This window comes from Apiospora phragmitis, assembly GCF_038363925.1.
Source record: "Apiospora phragmitis strain CBS 135458 chromosome Unknown utg000002l:1.0-5516284.0:1.0-5523493.0, whole genome shotgun sequence".
Taxonomy (NCBI): domain Eukaryota; kingdom Fungi; phylum Ascomycota; class Sordariomycetes; order Amphisphaeriales; family Apiosporaceae; genus Apiospora; species Apiospora phragmitis.
The window spans coordinates 403,865-419,980 of NW_027117400.1; the positions used below are offsets into that span (position 1 = coordinate 403,865).

General features: G+C 50.4%; 7 protein-coding genes across 7 annotated transcripts; 2 read left to right on the plus strand and 5 right to left on the minus strand.

Annotated features, from left to right (window-relative positions):
* Positions 1-1,869: 1,869 nt before the first annotated feature.
* PG994_001013 (uncharacterized protein) lies at positions 1,870-2,601 on the minus strand (the record flags this gene model as incomplete). Its single annotated transcript, XM_066852422.1, has 1 exon — positions 1,870-2,601. The coding sequence occupies one exon, from the start codon at positions 2,599-2,601 to the stop codon at positions 1,870-1,872; it is 732 nt and encodes a 243-aa protein (XP_066720563.1).
* Positions 2,602-3,380: 779 nt separating this feature from the next.
* PG994_001014 (zinc-binding dehydrogenase family oxidoreductase) lies at positions 3,381-3,719 on the minus strand (the record flags this gene model as incomplete). The annotated part of the gene is made up of 1 exon (XM_066852423.1): positions 3,381-3,719. One exon carries the CDS (start codon positions 3,717-3,719, stop codon positions 3,381-3,383), a length of 339 nt encoding a protein of 112 aa, XP_066720564.1.
* Positions 3,720-4,309: 590 nt separating this feature from the next.
* On the minus strand, positions 4,310-4,687 carry PG994_001015 (uncharacterized protein; the record flags this gene model as incomplete). The annotated part of the gene is made up of 1 exon (XM_066852424.1): positions 4,310-4,687. The coding sequence occupies one exon, from the start codon at positions 4,685-4,687 to the stop codon at positions 4,310-4,312; it is 378 nt and encodes a 125-aa protein (XP_066720565.1).
* A 437-nt stretch (positions 4,688-5,124) lies between these two features.
* Positions 5,125-5,649, minus strand: PG994_001016 (uncharacterized protein; the record flags this gene model as incomplete). Its single annotated transcript, XM_066852425.1, has 1 exon — positions 5,125-5,649. The coding sequence occupies one exon, from the start codon at positions 5,647-5,649 to the stop codon at positions 5,125-5,127; it is 525 nt and encodes a 174-aa protein (XP_066720566.1).
* Positions 5,650-6,287: 638 nt separating this feature from the next.
* On the minus strand, positions 6,288-8,021 carry PG994_001017 (uncharacterized protein; the record flags this gene model as incomplete). Its single annotated transcript, XM_066852426.1, has 5 exons — positions 6,288-6,756; positions 6,807-6,902; positions 6,960-7,330; positions 7,743-7,762; positions 7,826-8,021. 5 exons carry the CDS (start codon positions 8,019-8,021, stop codon positions 6,288-6,290), a joined length of 1,152 nt encoding a protein of 383 aa, XP_066720567.1.
* A 2,822-nt stretch (positions 8,022-10,843) lies between these two features.
* On the plus strand, positions 10,844-12,468 carry PG994_001018 (uncharacterized protein; the record flags this gene model as incomplete). Its single annotated transcript, XM_066852427.1, has 7 exons — positions 10,844-11,049; positions 11,117-11,225; positions 11,303-11,443; positions 11,528-11,867; positions 11,949-12,051; positions 12,108-12,197; positions 12,273-12,468. 7 exons carry the CDS (start codon positions 10,844-10,846, stop codon positions 12,466-12,468), a joined length of 1,185 nt encoding a protein of 394 aa, XP_066720568.1.
* A 1,265-nt stretch (positions 12,469-13,733) lies between these two features.
* On the plus strand, positions 13,734-14,451 carry PG994_001019 (uncharacterized protein; the record flags this gene model as incomplete). Its single annotated transcript, XM_066852428.1, has 2 exons — positions 13,734-13,955; positions 14,014-14,451. The coding sequence occupies 2 exons, from the start codon at positions 13,734-13,736 to the stop codon at positions 14,449-14,451; spliced, it is 660 nt and encodes a 219-aa protein (XP_066720569.1).
* Between the last annotated feature and the right edge of the window lie 1,665 nt (positions 14,452-16,116).

The following is a 16,116-nucleotide window of genomic DNA, read 5'->3' on the forward strand; positions in this document are numbered from 1 at the left end:
TTTAATAGGGAATATATATCCGAGGTTATCGCGGTTATTACCGCGCTGGCTATTATCGACGCGTTTCGAACGCGTCGGCCTGCTACTATTAACAGTTTTATAAAGCGCTTTATTTAACGAAAATCACTTAAAATAAAGTTAAAACCTAGTCGCCTTTATAAACTATTAACTTAATAAAAGCGTTATTTATTTTAATTAATATATAAAAGGCTTTATATTATTTAAAAAAAGCTTTATTTAAATATTAATATTATATTAAGCTTTAAGTAACGCTCTTTTTTAATTAATATAGTAAAGCGCGCTCTACGTAAAAGGAAGATCGGCTATTAGCGCGCTGTGAAGCGTATCCTCTTAACGAAGGAGAACGTTAAAAAGCGGCTCGAATTCTATCGTTATTAATCCTCTCGTGCGCGCCTTAAGCGGCTAATACTTTCCCTTTTTTTTTTAAATAAATGTACGATTTAAAACGAACCTTTTATACTAAGTCGCTAGGTCTTTTAATACGGTTTAAAACGTTATCGAAAGGATCTTATTAGCTTTACATCTTACGAACGGCTTCGAATTAGCCTTATAGTATAGGCTATAATGTGGTAAAAAGAAGGAGAGGTAGGAACCTCTTTTTTAATTTTTTATAAAGGAGATCCGGACTCTCTCGCCGGCGGCTTTATTTTTATTAAATATATTAAAGTTTTAAAAGTTACTCTCTTTTTTTTTTATAAGCTTAAAACCTTTTTTATATAAAATAACGCACATATATATCGATTTAATACCGTTAAAGAGTTTTTAAAATTAAGGGGTATTTATATAATTAAATAGCCGGTATATTTACTTAATTTAAACTTTATTAAATAAGTTTAAAAGGCTTTAAAAGCTAAAATCTATAAAATCGAGCCTTTTTTTAAAACTTAAAAAATAATATATTATACTAAGTCTTACGAGAGAGGTAGTTTAATTAACGTAAACAGCCTTAGATTTAAGCTTTATTTATAAACTTTTATATTCTCTCCCTCGTCGCCTTTTTATTATACGTCGCGCTAAGGGTTAATATAATTATTATTAAAATTTATTAAATTAGCTACGTAATAATATAAACTTTTATTTAATTCTTTATTAATTTAAATATATTATTAATATTTAAACGTAGGTGGTGTTAAAGGGGGGAATCGGCTAAAAGTGGCCCTTGCGCAGACTTTTGGACACTGATTTTAGCTTTTAAGGACTTCGCAACTGATCTGTGTCCGGGGTCTCCCTTGCAAAGGCGAAGAATACGTATTGAGTCCTTCCATAGGTCGAGCGGGGTATAGACATATGCATCTGCCATGTCTTCGGCGTCTTGCAGTAGGAGCATATGTTCATGAGGAAAGGCGTCTCGAAAAAAAGATTCAGACAGATCTGGCAAACTTGTATCAATACAGGAGGCCTCAGGCTGTGTCCGGGCTATGCAGTACCCCGCATCACCTGCGTATTCCTGAGTTCAGGTGGCAAGGTATCTTCGGCCTATTGAATACTAGGACTGGCTGGACATCGCAGTGGCGAAGTAATGCAGGTGAAGGGGAATCGGGGTAGAGTAGCATCGATGCTCTGAACAGGACTGCCTTTGACGTGTCTCCGTCCTAGCTAAAGGTTTGCCCATGGCAGGTGCGTCGCAGCAATGAGCAATGCAACACACAGCCACAAAAGTACGAGAAGGCAGTTCACAACACCAGGGCGAAAAGGGCAAGGCATATTTCCATTCACTTTGCGACCGCAACACATATTACTCCAGGTAACCAATAGCTATTGCCGATGGTCACGAGTCAGATTTCTCTACTTCCTAATTGCCTAAGTTACTTACCCTTACCCCCTCAGAATTCGATTCCTCTGAGAATATTACTCAGTCCCTTCAGCCGTGCTATCCTGATTCTCATAGTCCTGGCACATGGCCCGAAGCCGGTCAATGGCCCCACTCAGGACATCGAGATACACCTCATACGTAAACGGCGTCATGCAGGCGTTGAAGTCCTTCTCCAGCCCGTCGACGCTCGTCGACCCCACGACCTCGCCCGTCTCGTCCTTGCCGCCATTGCCAACGGCCCGGTACAGGAGCCCGAGGAGCTTGTACTCGACCTGTGCCACGATGCCGATCATGTCGCCGGCGCTGGGATTGGTGTTGGCGGCGCCGAAGAGCACGCCCCTCGCGTGGGCCGCGGGCGCGTCGTCGCGGAGGCGGGCCATCATGTTGGCGTAGTCGGACTCGTCGTGCCGGTGGGTCAGCTGCTGCGAGTAGACCGCCTCCGTAGTGATCTCGGTCCAGGGCCCGCCAGGCGGCGGCACGGCCGCTCGCTCAGTCAGGACGAAGGCGGCGTCGATGTAGCCCGTGAGCGCCGCCCCGTCTTCTTTCTCACCTCTTTGGCCGATACAGAAACTGGTGTCCGCGTTGGGACCCGACAAACTAGTTTTGACCTCCAACGTTAGCACGAAACGGGAGTCGGGCTCGTGTGGTACCTCGAACACTGTGGGTGGTATGTCTCCAGCCGTCCAGCCAGGGTGAGACCCATAATAGGCATCCGCAAAGTAGCAGAGGCGGAACTTCTCCGCATTCTTGTCGTTTGATCCTGCCATGTCGATGTAATTGAGGTGAATCGTGTGGTATTTGTTGAGTTAGTGTACCTGAAGCTGTGACTTCTTGAATGGTGATACAACTATTATCCTGAGCCATGTCGAGTTGCCTCATATATATACACCGTAAAAGACAGAGGGAAATTTCCATAGCTTGCAACATAACCCTTGTTCTCTGATCCAGCCACAAAGTCATTGTTATCCTTGGAACATCTTAATAGTAATGTCACAGCGTACCCTCTATTCTCAATGGTAACCATTGAGTTACAGCCAGTCAAGTAATTACTAATCCTTTTAGGCTGACTGGCCAAATTTTCTCTTCCAATCATGGGAAGAAATCAACATGCATCTCAGACTGGAATACCTCTCAAACAGCTGCCCAGTGTCCATTTCTCCCCTTCTTGTAAAGTTGCTTCCTACCGGGCGTTGTGAGCACGTCTCTATTTGAAAAAACAATAAGTTTAGGCTAAAAGTGAATGACTTACTTAACTTGCTGTTGGCCAGCTGGGCTGACCTCCCCATTCCTCAAAAGAAGAGCCTGAGCCGCAGGGCTTTGGGGGAGAAACACCATTTGTCGTCTCAGCCAAATCGCTTTGCTGCGCCAGAGCTCCGCCACGGCGATTGCTCTCCCACTCCCAGGGAAACCGGATCACCACCTTGGTCTCGAGCTTCGGGTCGAACCGGCCGGACGCCGCGAACACGTCCTCGATCCCGACCTCGCTCGAGATGACGAAGTCGGACCAGGCCCGCCCTGTCTGCACCAGCGGCCAGGACGGTCGAGCTCAACCCCACGATATCGGCCGCGCCGGCACATGGTCGACGGGCCCGCCGCCAAAGACGGCCACGGAGTCGCCGGCTTGGAAACCGGAGAAGTCCAGACACTGCCAACCCGTGGCTAGGATGTCGGAGAGGAACAGGTAGTTCAGGTCGTCGTGGGAGCTTTTGGTTTCGATCTTGATCAGGCCGTCGTCCGCGATGGGCACGCAAACATACTCGGGTTGTAATTCTAGAATCAGCTTTGGGGACTTGGTTAAAGACACGGCCCAAAGGGATCTCTGCACTGGGGATTTTACTGTATAGGGGGGAGTTTCGGTCAATTTAATACTCACCTTGTGTTCCATTTACACGTAGGAAATGGCGTACCCATTAAAAGACCTAATACGCCTTTTGGAAGCTTTACTAGAGTTCTGTGGTGGACTTGCCATCATACATCATGGCACACTTTATTACTTGACTGGCTATAATACAATGCGTGCCATCAAGGACAGAGTATATGTAGTGATGATACTATTAAGATGCTCCAAGGATTATAGACTTTGTATTCGCTATAGTGGTACTTCAACTCAGAACGTCATATAACTCTGTCCTGACACCCCTTAGAGTGCTCACATGACTACAGCTTCTCCCCCACAAGCGTTTTCTTACCTTCCTCGTACTTTCTGCAGCGCTTCTGAAGCCAAGCAAGGGCATCGCGGAGGGAATCGATATACTCAAAGGGATACAAGTCCAACAGGCAGTTCCTGAGCTTCCGTTTCATGTCTTCATCCTCGTTCAAGCCCAAAAACTCCGTCCACGGCTCATCCGGCACTCGTTTGGCTTCGATCACTAGATTGTAGAGCTTTTGCTGAATGCGTTGGATGGCGCGGTCAATCTGGACGTCAGAAGAGGGGCCGGTCTCCTGCTCACCCTCGAGCAGTAAACCGATGGCCATTTACCTGAGCTCATCGCTGTCCACATCGAGGCCGACCATAAAATCGGAATACTCGCCGCCTTCACTGTGGCAGTGCGCGATCGAACCCACCTGTATCGCTTCCGTGGCATCATCATCTTCGATGGCAGGTGCAGTGTCCATCAGCACAAAGGCGAGATGGATCTGAGCCTCCAGCGCATCCTGGCCGGCCGTGTCGTCAATACTGCCCTTGCGTTTCCGAGTCGACAGACTCACTTCGGACTCGATAGTCAGCTGAAACCCGGCGCCTGGATCGTAAGTTATGCTCCTGGTTCTGGGCTGCCCACCCGGTGGGGGGGGAGCGGGAGGTGAGCCAAAGTAGACATCTGCAGAGTAACAAAGACGGTAGTTGGCCGCCATATTTACCTTCGACTGAGACACAGTGGTGTATGCGGATAGGAAGTAATCGGGTATGTCAAGAAGTGTTCTTACCTGCAAATCAGACAATGCAACTTATACTCTCTTATCATTTCCGTAGAACATGTCATCTTCATATATATCACGGGATATAAACAAAGATGCTTTGTAGCTTGGAACATAACTCTTGTCTATAAGTCCCAAGCCACAAGGGCTGACCAGATGACAATGCAACACTACTGTATCAATAAAAACAAATCCTTTGTTCCCGTAGCGATAGTTTTAAGCCGTAGCCGCGAACACAATTCAATTGTACCTCCTAGTTATTAACTATTGTCAGGATACGCCAGCATAGAGAGCGAATACTGCAATGTACGGACAAGAAAGGACCGCCGCTATCTAGCAACTCTCTTCATTGCTCTACAAAGAAATTGGCTTTCTCACTTGCCCTCGGCACCGCCCGACGTCATGACAGAGTGATCCCCCAAAAGCCAAGTCAAGTTGACGACCCAGCTGCGAGCCTTCCACAACCCACCCTTCTTCTCGTCCCTCACGCACTCCAGCGTATACGTGCCCCCCGTAGTAAAGCCCACAGTATCCGGCTTCATCCCCTCGCCGGCGCGGTAATGGTTCGCCTGAAAATTGGCCGTCACCGTCGCTGTCTTCGTAGTAACAGCATTGTACTGATCGTTGGCGTTGTCATCGGAGTGGAAGCGCACGCGCACGTTGCTGGCCATGTGCACCGTGTCGAGGCGCGATACGGGCGTCCAGCACTCGGCGTGGATCGCGGCCCGGTTGGGCAAGTGTTGGCGGTCGCCGATGGTCATCACGGCGTCCTCCGTGAAGGCCGAGTCGAGCAGCGCGGCGTCAGCCAGGTCGAAGGCGGCGGTGCCGCGGTAGACGACGTCGGCGACGGCTTCGCGCGGGTTGAGGCCGGTGAGGTGGGTTGTGTTAAAGCTTGACATAGTGCGTTTGGTCTTATTAGACGACGTTTTCGAGTGGATAAGAGATAATAGTAGTTCTCCTCTTTAAGCTTTTGGAGAATTGTGTGAGTATGTTGCGGACGAGATGAGGCATGTTATGAGGAAATACCATGAGTTTTATATTAAAATAATAACCATAACAGAGCTGAGACACGCGGTGGCTGAACCTCTGGTTGTCTCGCACCATCCGTCTAATGCCGATCGCCGGCCCACCCGACCACCAGACCGCCCGGCTTACTACCGCTAAGTCCGAGACACTATGGAAGAGGGTTTGATGGGACATTCCCAGACGGCATCAGGACCCAGACACACATGCTATGATAGACTAGTGGTGTTGTGGGCCTAGGTTTGTGCTATTACCTCAAGACGCTTCGTAGATACTTTCTCGGGCTATTTTCCCACCCTTCGGAGTTAATAAACACACGGCCGACTTGGGTTGTCAGTCTAGGTGCCTTGGAGATCGAAACAGAAAGTCAGGAATGACCACATGATTTGTTCCGCCAACCCATCCTTTGCAATATTATTAGTACATCCAACAATCCCCTGATTGACGAACCGTCTATTACCAATATAATACATATTCCCATTTTTCATACTGTACACAACGCCGTCGGTATATCTTATGGCCCTTTCTCGTGCATCACCGTAACCGTAGTCGTCATCAAGATACCCTTATCACCGCCCCTGTCACCCCTTATCGACAGCGCCGACGCGGACCGCTGTTCCCTCAAGTCGGTCTTGTCACACAGCCTTATCGAAACCTGACTGCCGTTGCTTCCTTTCAGCCCCGCAAGATTCGATAGATCGCTCCCATTGCTGTGATGGTTGGCTGTGCCGAAGAAAGGAAACTTCTTCCGCTGGTGGTTCCAGTCCTCGCATTGGTCTCTGGGTCCACTGCAGTCGATCGTGGTTATGTATGATGTGCTCTTCAGCGTCATTGTCGACGCTGACGATGATAGCGTAGTGACTGGCAAGCTTTCCAGCGATAGGTGCCGCCATTTTCCGGTCCACCGCCGCTTGGTCTCGTGGCAGAATTCGTACAGGGTCAACATGGAGGGACAGATGACGAAGAGGTTAACTTCGATGGATCTGGGGATGGTCAGCATGATCTACGTTGCTCCCATCTCGCGGGTACTTACGCCCAGAGACTCGACGGAGCCATTGCCCAGGTTTGGTCTTCACTTCCCAGAAACTCTGGTAGGTACGCACATCGGATAAGAGATGTGATGATGGTCCTATACCCCGTCTGTTAGCTCTGTTTCTCAAATTCTTCGCCGGGCAGCGTTACTCACAGCAACCCTACGGAAACGATAACTACACCAGCCAGGCGACGCTTGGGCGGCATATGTAGGGTGACCACCGGCATCAGCAACATGAAGAGCATGACGTTGGTCAAAGTGTCCATGTTCACCGCAGCAATGTGCAGAGCGGTGCGGTCGAGGCAAGTGCCATCCATATTAGGGTGCCATGCCTTCGGTATAGGCGAGCAGGAGAAGATCGTGCAGCATAATATAACGACCGAGTAAACGACGAGGATGCCCATGGTCCCCAACACGGATCGCCGGTACCACGTGGACGGCGCCAGACTCAGGTAAAAGACAGATAGCGATAGCTTGGCGGCGGCAGCGCAGATAATGTGGAATAGTGCTGTGATGTAACTCATCTAGTAAGTGATCGGAGTGTCAGTATCGGTGCTGTAGTTGCGTTGCTGGTCAATGGCCGGTCGGACCTACCAGTCGTGAGGACTGATATTCACTCAGTGATATCTCCCATCTATCCGGCGAAGATACAGTCAGCTCTGGTTCCATTGGCTGCAGACTTCCGCATCACGCGACATAGCGGTATATCTCTGCTGCCCGTTGATGGGGCATGCTAGGCCCAGGTTGACTCACGCATGCACGCCTGCTACCCTTGACGAGTAGCTATCTAGATCACGGAGTCAGCATAACCGTCGGTCTGAATTTGAGCATCATCGAAACACTCACATGCACTCAGTCCTTGCACGATGATGGACGCGATCTTCCGAGAGTTAGTACATCACATGTCCCAAATGGCACCGAAAGTTCAGCACATACCCATGCCAAGATGAGCAATCCTACTCGCAATCATTAGTTCATTACTCATCAAAACGAATAATCGGGAAACCCGATATTCATACCGTCTTCCAGATGTAGCCTCTTCGAGAACGCAACTTTGGTGTACAGGCGTTGACCGACAAAGAAGGCCATCAAGGCGTTCCCCACGCCCGTCACCCAGTAGATCTCGGCATCGCCCCGTCGCTGAGGGTCGGCGAAGTTGACGGCGTAGCTCGGAGGCGGGGAGAGGAAAGTCTCTACACCGTATGTAGTCGGCATAGCTTTTGTTGCGACATCGACTAACTCTCTTCCAGAGGAGGGTTGATGTATCGGGAGGCGCCACTGGCGTAATTAGTGGTTTGTTTTAGTCGGGTCGTGGGCGCTATGGCATTAGAGGAGGACACAGAGGGGGTCCAACAGAACGGTCCGCTAGATTTTAGATCGAATGGGGTGAAGCAAATCAAGATGGCCATTCGATGGGGTAAAACGGGGTGGGGATCAATTACTTTTGACCCAAGACACTGTCCGGGATGAATAAACAGCACACAGCCAAATACCACCTTGTTTCTTCTGCTCGCAAGCAGTTCCATATCAATGGGCGGCCGTCGGAGCAAGAGTCGCGTTTGATGGGAGCCAGGAGCCAGGGGAACCGAGTCTGACCTCTCAACCCTTGTACAAATGTGTAAGGGACATCGAAAGATTTTTCGCTCGAGGGGCTCGGACAGCTGAGCGCGGGAATGGGGTATGCATGCTTGGTATGTGTGGGAGCGGTATCCGAGCCTCCTCACCAAGCCGTTCCTGGCTGCTCGCATCAATAAACGCGTGCCCGCATGTCAGGGGCAAAATGGCCGCGTTTAGCCGCATTATCGAGAGAGCTGGGACAGCAAATGCGACATCCTCCGCGGCCGTACCGAAATGCATTCAGGCAATGGACATGCTAGGAAAGAAACGGAAGATACTTGCAGAAGAACATTTATCTGAAGAATTAATGATCAAAGCCCTGGCCTTCAATTACAAGTGACGCGTCCTATACGCCATGATCTAAACTGAGCACCAGCAGAGACGAGTGAATAAAAGAAAACATCCTTCCGAGCATGGTGTTGGTTTCTCTCGCATATGCTCGCATTTCCAACAAAATAGGGCAAACCGGGGTGTTCTCATCAGGTAGGATTCCGACAGGTCTCGATCCCTGTTGGGTAGCAGTTCTGAGTAGCATTTCCTCTAAGCAGAGGGCATCGGTGACCAATCAACAAGTTCCCAGGAAACAGCTGATCTTACTACATTCGAAGGATTTTGCGACAAGGGAAGAAGCACGACTGTGATTTCAAATGCGAAGTTCCAACCCGCATTCCAAAACATGCGTGTAGCTGAGGAGTTATCACGATATGTCCTCATCCCCTTGTTTCCTGTCAGCTCACCTTGAAGGCCACAAGGCTGGCGGCCTATTTCAAGCGCGTTGTTGCTGCACTGACAATTTGCTACTACCCCTGTCCATGCCTCAATTGCCCTGTCCAAGTCCCATGTTCTGCCCTATGGCCGTTGAACCCCATTGTCAGACGGCACAGACTTCGCTCAGGATACAGCTCCAACTTCAGGCCCTGCGCTGCATGTCAAAGGACATTTGCATAGAACGGAAAACAAACACGAATCGGCCGAAATAAGGGGTAATCAGCTTAGCAGAAACGAGATGAATCCAGCCCAGCTCCGGATCCAAAACGTCCATGTGTCGCATGTTTCACGAATCCCGGAGAATTGTTTTCCATGCAGGGAAACATGCAGGTAATTGACACGATGCTACCTACCAACGTCGTCACATTCTTCCAAAAGGAAGTGATGAACAAACATGATACCGGCAATTATGGTGATTGGGGTCGCACAATGTATTGCTTAACTCATTTCACTAATACAAGCGAGCCTGTAGATATGAATACTGTGCTGGTCACTTGAGCTACGGCCATTCAGGGGGTGATGTCTATTTGACAACGTCTCGACATGTAAACCACAGCAGAACGTTGTTTTCACCCAGCGCTCCTCTGACTGCTCTATTGGTGATCAAACACACATGCGGCTAAGATATGGCACATTCCAGTCACTACCGGAATTGGCAGTAGGGCGCAGTCCCTTGCATCCGAACCGGAGACCACGCTTTGCGTTGGCCTAACCGCATCGCCAAGAAGGGGGCCATTGCAATTGGTACGCCACTCCATTGGCCGACTTTTCCTGCACCTCGCACTTTTTGTGTGCGTTAGATCGCCATCAATAAACACACTTCTTAATATAGGTTTATGCGCCGTCTGCGCCCGCCTTGACAGCAAACTACGGGGAGCACCCCGGTGTATGATTTCGAGGCTAGAACAACATCTGTCGGTTCTGTAGCCAACTCCGAGATGTTGACGATATACGGCCCGGCGGTGAATACGCGCGGGAAGCTACCGAAGGTAGCAATATTGTCACCAACGCCCCCCGTGAGTCCGCGCCAACAGCACTACGGCGGACTCCGATGCGATAAATCAGAGTTGCAGGTAACTTTAGTGACCTCCAAATTCATTTCCCTCTTTGGATATATACGTTGCCGAGCATATAGGCTTCATCACGAGGTGAGAAGTGGATATCTTCATTTTAGCCATAGTCAGCAGAAGCCAACACTCACAACAGCATCGCAAGCTATTCCCATCGACCGCTTCCCCACTCCTCAAAAACTTCCGAATTTGCTCAAGACCATATGGAAATGTCTGATATGAAGCATGCTTCCAACGCCATGCATGTCAGCTGCTCACAGACGAATGGGGCGGAGAGACTTGCGTTACCCCGCTGTATCACCATCGCGGTGAGGCCATCTTACTCGCTGACGAGAGGTGCAGTTGGCACGATAATGAAAGATGTGTCCCCGAGGGGCCTGCAGTGTCACCGTAAGCTTGCCTTAGTACGAGGCGCTAAAGACTATGTGGGCATGGAGGCTTACAATAATCATGGTCTGCCCGAAATAGCAAGCAATCTCATATATCGCTGTTATATAAAAGGGTTCTGCTTGCTCGATAGTGACGGCAGGTTGTTCCACCCTAACACAAGCCCTTTACCGAGCTCTGTTCGTTCATCTCATCATGAGACTCTTTACATGTACCACGGCGGCCATCCTGGCGACAGTGGTATCTGAGACCGCTGGCTGTAACCTATTGCTCAAGCCCAGGCAGGATGAGGACGTGAAGGTCGAGGTCGACCAGATTATCGATACAATCAAGGAGAAGCACCGTGCCTCTCTGAGCGACGATGGCTGCGCAGTAGAGAACATCGTTTACCGTCGCGAATAGTAAGTGTTTACCCTCCTGAGCAGCTCGAAACACTGCCGAGCGAACTTTGCTGACAATACTTTCCAGCGGCTCACTCTCAGAGTCAGAGAGACTCGACTATGTGACCGCTGTCAAATGCCTGCAGGCCCTGCCAGCGCGGACGCCCGCTGGCATCTCTAATGGTACTCGATCGAGGGTCAGTACTCTGAATATGGATTCATCATTCCCTAGTATGATCACGAGACATTGACATCTAGCAACTGGGCAACATAGTTCGACGATTTCGTGTTGACCCACATCCAACATACTCTGGATATCCACTACACGGGCAACTTCCAGCACTGGCATCGCTGGTTCGTATATCTCTACGAGAAGGCGCTGCGGGACGAGTGTGGATATAAAGGATATCAACCCGTAAGTCACGCCCCAGTCCCCCCTCCGTCCTCAGAGAGTGTGTGACCTCAAAAAGCTGATGAGCCACCTACTGTGCGATATCAGTACTGGGACTGGCCCAAGTACGCCGACGCACCCCAAGACTCGCCCATCTTCAACGGCGACCCCTACAGCCTGGGCGGCAACGGCGAGTACATCCCGGGCCACAACGGCTCCGTCATCGTGCCGCCCGGCAGCCCCCCGATCCAGCTAGCACCGGGGCTCGGCGGCGGTTATGTCCGTACGGGACCCTTTGCTAACATGACAGTCCACCTGGGCCCCGTAGGCGGGGTCGCGGGGGTCGAGCCGGGCCCCGACGGCGGGCTCGGGTACAACCCGCGCGGGGTCCGGCGCGACGTGGGGCCCGGGCTGAACGGGCGCTACGCTAACTATACTACGATTCTGGGTACGTGATAACAACGACGACTGACTTGGTGTATCTGTTTTCAGGATATTGCATGCTAACATTTGACCTCCATGATGGTAGGTCTTTTGTCGAAGTCCAACGTGACGGAATATCGCGGTCTGTCTGAAGGTGTTGCTAATACTGCGGAAATTGGTCCTCATGGCGGAGGACACTATGTCATCAAGTACGTTATTCGCACCAGATCCACTTACCTTCGACCCCTAACTTCTCTCTCACTAGTGGTGACCCCGGTGGTGACTTGTATATATCTCCTGGGGACCCAGCGTTCTGGGTTCACCATGGCATGATGGACCGGATGTGGACCTTGTGGTGAGTCTCAAAAACGTGTGGCTTTTCTTGCCAAAGAAACAATGGCGCTGATGAGAGTCGAATCCTTGCCATAAGGCAAGCAATGGACCCTGAGACAAGGAACACGCAAATGGACGATGGCACCTACGGCCACATCACATGGGCCAATGATCCTGCTTCGCGCCTAGCTTCGCTCGACGATGTCATTGACATGGGATACGCGGGGCCTTCCACGACGATTGGCCAAGTCGCGTCGACGACATCGGGGGAGTTGTGTTACTTCTATGACTAATGCGGTAGTGGCATTTATGCCGCACAGTGGGGTTTGGGCTAAGCATATCTGCGACTACGTACTATAAGGCCACTTGGTGCTGCGGCTGCCGCGGTTGGGGGTAAGAGGCTTTGGTACAACAGGGGGTTTATGTCAACATATGCTTTCGGGGCGGTCTCAACATGCATAATGTCGAGGGCGTAATAAGAGAGAATGCGGCGGATGAACTTTTCACAATTGCACAGCAAATTTGACACACTGCTGCTCATTAGGGGAAGCGGGGTAGCGGGTGCTGAAGAATGCGAGCCCAGGAGGGAGAGACTAATGAGGGGGTGCTAGAGGTCTGGGGGTCTCGATCAAGTAATCTACGCTCTTGCAGTGCGATCAGGTCAGCCAGTTGAGAACCCTACCATTGATCCCATTTCCTACCAGCTTAAGTACTTATACATACCCCACGTACGGCGGACCGTTCAGTCACCCCCTTTTCCGACAGTAGAATTTACTAAGCTTATAGCCAATATCGCACTCCGTCTGGCACTTCGGGCCTACCTTGCATATCATATTCGATTAATTTAGCGACCGAAATAGAGCATCGAAGCCTCGTAGTGGGCCAGTTAGTCTTGAGGCACTCGTAATGCAATGCCGTGTACCGTTATCGATGGACGGAAACGACTGGATGAGAATTGGCAAGGCGATCTGTGGGCTACGATACAAACCTTCTTAAGGGATGGGTGATAGCAGCTCACGCCTTTGTTGACTCTCGCTTGCCTACTCTGTACTTAATCATATCATGTAGCAGGACCTCATATGATGACGACGCCACACCGGGAGGCATGATGACGCCTTGGTGATTGTAAGCCAAGCTGATTGGCTGCTATGGAATGGCTGTGCACAACCATTTCTTTCCCATTGGAGACCAGGACTGGACAGTTTCAGGTTTTCGCGCACCCGGTCGACGGCGAAGGCAGACTTGGGAACCCGACGTTAGAAGTCAACAATATGCCTTGCGAGGCTGCATGGTGATATATGTGATCAGGTCGCAGTCGGTCCGCCCCAGAGGTAATTTAAGCAGGCTGTAACGAGGCAACCACTGGCGTCGGCTCGCACCGCCTGCGCTCCGCATATATGGTGATCATCTTGTCATTCCTGACTTTCCCTATCATTCCCTGCCAATCAAGAAAGGTTAGCCGTGAAAAATTCCACCCGATGCCCACACTTTGGGTTTCTGCTAGCTATTCATTTGATGCTGTAACTGATGCAATCCTTGCCGCACAATAGATAGATCAATGGAGCCTGTTGCAGCCCTCGGGGTCGCGGCCGCGGCCACGCAGTTCTTTGACATTGCGCGCAACCTAGTCAAGGAGTACCAAGACAGCCGCCAACCGCCCGTGTCGCAGGCGGCGTTCAAGAAGACGGCCGTGGACTTGCGGAAGCTCAGCTCGGTGTTCAAGCAGCGCCCGCAACCCCCCCCCCCCGACCTCACCAATTCGGTCCACGAGCATCAGAAAGTTAGTCGATTGGTTTTTGACTATTGCCCTAAGAACACGTGAAGCTAATGATATCAAGGCTTTGGATCAGCTGATAGTGGACTGCGACAAGACCACAGAAGAGCTCATCGACTTGCTCGACAGGGTGCAACCCGAGGAGGAGGAATCGGCGTGGGCCAGTATCGGCCACGCCATCGCATCAGTGTGGAACGCGGACAAGATCAAGAGCCTCGAGGAACGGGTGGGGACCTACCAACACCAGTTGACTCTTCGCCTGCTCGCGTACGTCGAGGCCAAACAGGGATCGACGTCGTTCGACAGGGACAACACCCTGCCGGAGCTTATGCAGAGTGATGGCAGCATCATCCACATGATCAACACTTCTCACCCCGATACGATACGGGAGGCCAAGGAGCGGCACTCAAGCGTCATGGGCAGGATCCCATCCAAAGTAGAGGAACGAAGTTTGTCCATGCCCGAGATGGATTCGAGGGCAGGCGTTGTTGAGATGGTATGACGCGAAACCGGAATCCTCCGTTATTAAATCGATGTTGCATATTGATTTATATGCGAGCTCTGGGATTGACAGTCGTTGTTTGGAGTCGAAACTTTAGAAGGATATCTTGGAGCGTTTAATAGGACCCCAACATCCAGGCCTACACCCCTTTCCTGGATCACACTTCAACGCGAGGAAGCAAAAGCTTCGTGACAAGGTCATTTAATCGTAAGAGCCACGTCCTTGCTGTGTTGGTGTCATCGCAAGGCGTTGGCGCCGACGTCCGACATGAAAGTTCATCACCAACTTAACTTAGTCTACCAAGTTTACCATGGTCGAGTCCACAGACAGGGACTGGTAGCGAGACCTGTGTCGAAGGGAATGGGCTCCCTCGCCAGCTTTATGGCAGAGATCCGTGTCCCTCTATTCGGCGATTTTTCACTCTCTTCGTGAATCGATGCTCGGCGACTATGTACTAGCCTGTTAAAGCTGGATGAGCCACTGCTATTAGTAATAATAGCTCGATTCTTAGAAAACAGTACCACAAATCTAATACGTTATCCAAATCTATACTATTAATAAAAGCAGATAGAGATCGAGCATGATTCATAGCTAGGCAAAGCTAAATAAGGTACGGTATCTGCCCACGAGTAGGCACAGGTCTCTCCTCTTTGCAAGACCATATAAGAGAGTCCACGAGGTTCTTTTCCTTAACAATGTTCGCAATACCGCAGGACCATGTGGGAAACAGTTCTGACCATTGCCTAAGTATCCGGTTGTTCATCAGGCTAATTCATCGTAGTCTGCAAACAATCTCCTAGCTCCCTCCCACTTTGGGCGATATAATCCTGTATACCTCGATTGACGGTCCAGGTGCTGCTGAAGGCCATCATCCATAGGCCACATAGAGCAAAACATGATTCCATCCAAATCGCCATGCATCCGATGGGTGGGGTTGCAGAATCTGTCGTGTGTGTCTTGTGGATCGGGTGATGTAGGTATCCCGTCGCCAGGTATGAAAAGATAGTTGAGTATCTTGATGCTCTTGAGTCGGTCGTAGGTGCTATTGACACTCTGCGTTTCCACGAGGCCTCCGGCGGGCTCCACCACTTTGTCGTGGTATCCGCGGATTAATGAACCAATCACTATGAAGTCATACATGGACGTCTCGGCAACTGAGCGCTCGTGGAAGTTGCAGAAATACCCTTGACCGTCCTTGCATTTCAGTAACTCGGTTTGGAAAACCCCGAGAAGCCCGCGGACTCTCTTTTTGCGCTGCTCGCAAGCACCTTTGAAACCAAAGGACCTCGGGACCGGCCAGAATCCTGTTCCATTTATCAGCGCCAGAAATTGACTGTAAGCCTCGAAGAGGCTCGAAGAGGGGAGATCCTAGGTACTTAGTGACACTCGAATGATCAGTTCCGTGTCAATCCCCAATATGCTGCCCTGCATCTTATGGAGCAAAGCAATATCGACAACGGATCTATTGGCTGATATATGAAAGAATTCAGTCTTGAGCTATGCCGCCAGTTTTCCGGCGCGGATGTGCATATCTCCCCGTTGACCCATGCACAGATGCCTACACTGGCCTGGGTCCTTGACGCTTGTTCATGGAGTCACTGCTTCACACTCTCTTCAAGGATTTCGAGGTGTTATACGTATATATGAACAACTGCTGGTAAGTAA